The sequence below is a fragment of the Penaeus monodon genome, chromosome 23 (assembly GCF_015228065.2).
Source record: "Penaeus monodon isolate SGIC_2016 chromosome 23, NSTDA_Pmon_1, whole genome shotgun sequence".
Lineage (NCBI taxonomy): Eukaryota > Metazoa > Arthropoda > Malacostraca > Decapoda > Penaeidae > Penaeus > Penaeus monodon.
Window position 1 is genome coordinate 15,455,722 of NC_051408.1, and position 2,651 is coordinate 15,458,372.

Sequence of the window (2,651 nt, forward strand, 5' to 3'; positions counted from 1 at the left end):
CACATGCTCGTCATCCGCGTTAACACTTGCTTCCTTCCCCAACGGCCGCAGATGAGCCAAGCAGGCCCGGCAAGCCCGAGATCATCGACTACGACAACAAGTCGGTGCAGCTCCGGTGGACTCCCCCCGAGAAGGACGGCGGCCGCCCTATCACTCACTACCACGTGGAGATGAAGGACAAGCTCTCCGTGGAATGGAAGGAGGTTCTGCAGACGCCGGACACCAAGTGCGAGTGCACCGTGCCAGACCTGAAGGAAGGCACCATCTACAGCTTCCGTGTCCGTGCTGCTAACAAGGCTGGTGTCGGTGAGGCCTCTGAGCCCACCGAGAACCACCTGTGCAAACACAAGAACCGTAAGTACTTTTACTTCCCCGTCCTTACCCCTTTCCGTATCACAGTACTTAATGCAATATCTGAGAAAGTAGGACTCATTATTCATGTAATTTCATTATACACAAATAAGGTCAGTCATGGTGCGTTATAATGTCCCTCCATAAAATGAAAAACTGTAAGCAGAGAGCACAACATGAACGCCTACCTTCCCTTGCAGTGAAGCCGCGCATCGACCGCACCAACTTCAAGTCGGTGACTATCAAGGTGGGCCGAAGCCACAAGTGGGCGGTGGATTACATCGGTGAGCCCGAGCCCGAGGTGGAATGGATCTACAAGGATACCGTCCTGTCCAACAGCGACAAGATCCATATCGAGAACACCGACCACCACACCGAGTTCTCCATCTCCAATGCCCAGAGGAAGGACGCCGGTCTCTACACCCTCAAGATCGAGAACCGCAACGGCAAGGACCAGGAGACGGTCGAGCTCGTTGTTCTCGGTAAGTGACGGAGGAGCCGCTGTCTAGCTTCTCATGGTCGGACGGATTTTAAAAAAATAGAACCGTCCATCTCTAAAAACACGAAAGCACAACAATAAATGTAAGCACACTGTGTACAATGCCGCAAGGCATTTTGTATTATGATGATGCGGCAGCACGTGTTATCTCTTGGTGTAGTCACGGTGTTCCTTAGAGGCACCTACAGCTCGCCATAGATGTCTCCCATTGTCCCCATGATTAAGCAGCAGCTTTTCTCGACAAAGCGACGCGCAAGGAGTCTCACGCCCTCTCTCGTGCCCGCAGGTCGCCCCACCAAGCCCAAGGGTCCGCTGGACGTGTCCAACGTGCACGACACCGGCTGCCGCCTGAAGTGGGAGAAGCCTGAGGACGACGGAGGAATGCCGATCAAGGAGTACGAGATCGAGAAGATGGATCTGGCTACTGGCAAGTGGGTCAGATGCGGCAAGGTGGGTTAACGTCTCTTTAATACCTCCTTCCTATTTAACAGTACGAGAGAGACCGCGCTTAAAATAAATTAAAGTAAAACAAACAAAAAATAACTTTAAAAAATGATGTTACTTTCAGAATCTTCACTCGCCCGATTGACACTAGACATCATCGCACGCCCGGTTTACACTAGACATTTCTTTTTCTCGTGCGCATTCTTCTGCTTGTGGTTTTCATTTATTTTCGCCGATCTCTCCTCTTTTACTATTCTTTCAATCTTAGTTACTCAGCGCCCATCTTGGGAACTAATAATCTCTTCTCGTGATTATTACTCACGTGAGAGCGTAGCGAGCCCCTCTGAGCATGTCTGTCCCGTAGTGCCCCGGAGCCACCGCGCCGCCGCACTTCAACGTCGAGGGCCTCGAACCCGGCCACCAGTACAAGTTCCGCGTCACCGCCGTCAACGACGAAGGCGACTCCGAGCCCTTGGAGGCCGACCAGGCTATCCTCGCCAAGAATCCTTACGGTGAGTTTCTCCTTGCTGTGAGTGTGGGACGCTTTCCTGTCTCGTACGTCGCAGTTGCGATATGTGAGCACAAGTACCGTGTTGTCATATTCCTTGTTAATTATTTTCCTATGTTATTGCCGAAGATGTTCCCACGGCTCCTGGACGCCCCGAGATCACGGACTATGACAACAAGTCCGTCGACCTGAAGTGGACCGTGCCAGAATCAGATGGCGGCGCACCCATCATCAAGTACATTGTACAGAAGAAAGATAAGTGAGTATCTCGCTCGTTATACCGCATGATTTTATTGTCAGCAAATTCTAATGAACTGAACATTAGTCCACCTCCATAATGTAGACCAATAAGAGCTGCAATGACAATTCCATACGTGTCACAGGTTCATGCCCGACTGGGAAGCAGCTGCTGAGGTGAAGATGGACGTGTGTCAGCCCCTCAAGCCTGGCATGCCCGTCGAGACCAAGGTGGGCGGCCTCAAGTACCGCGCGGAGTACCAGTTCAGGGTCATTGCTGTCAACAAGGCCGGCAATTCCCCCGAGTCTGAGCCAACGGATCACCATCTGGTCAAGCACAAGGCCCGTAAGTTAACCTCACACCTTCTCATATTTTTCTTGTTGTAAAATAAATAAAATACGACAACGAATGCCGAATATAGTGTCACCAAAAAACGTGTTTGGACCATTCCCTCATACGCTTCCTTCTAAACAGTTAAGCCGCGTATTGACCGCACCAACCTGAAGCAGACCACCACTAAGGCCACTCGCAATGTCAAGTTCGACGTCAACATCGAGGGTGAGCCTGTCCCCACCGTCAAATGGTACTACGAGGGCAAGGAGGTAAGCTTT

General features: G+C 51.3%; 1 protein-coding gene across 1 annotated transcript in view; it reads left to right on the plus strand.

Annotated features, from left to right (window-relative positions):
- The window catches only part of LOC119588147 (twitchin-like), a gene marked incomplete in the record, with an annotated part of 124,648 nt that overhangs the window by 79,624 nt on the left and 42,373 nt on the right, over positions 1–2,651 (plus strand). The window contains 7 exon segments of the mRNA XM_037936853.1: positions 52–354; positions 552–833; positions 1,137–1,300; positions 1,659–1,806; positions 1,932–2,061; positions 2,186–2,385; positions 2,515–2,642. Coding sequence (XP_037792781.1) covers positions 52–354; positions 552–833; positions 1,137–1,300; positions 1,659–1,806; positions 1,932–2,061; positions 2,186–2,385; positions 2,515–2,642 — 1,355 coding nt within the window.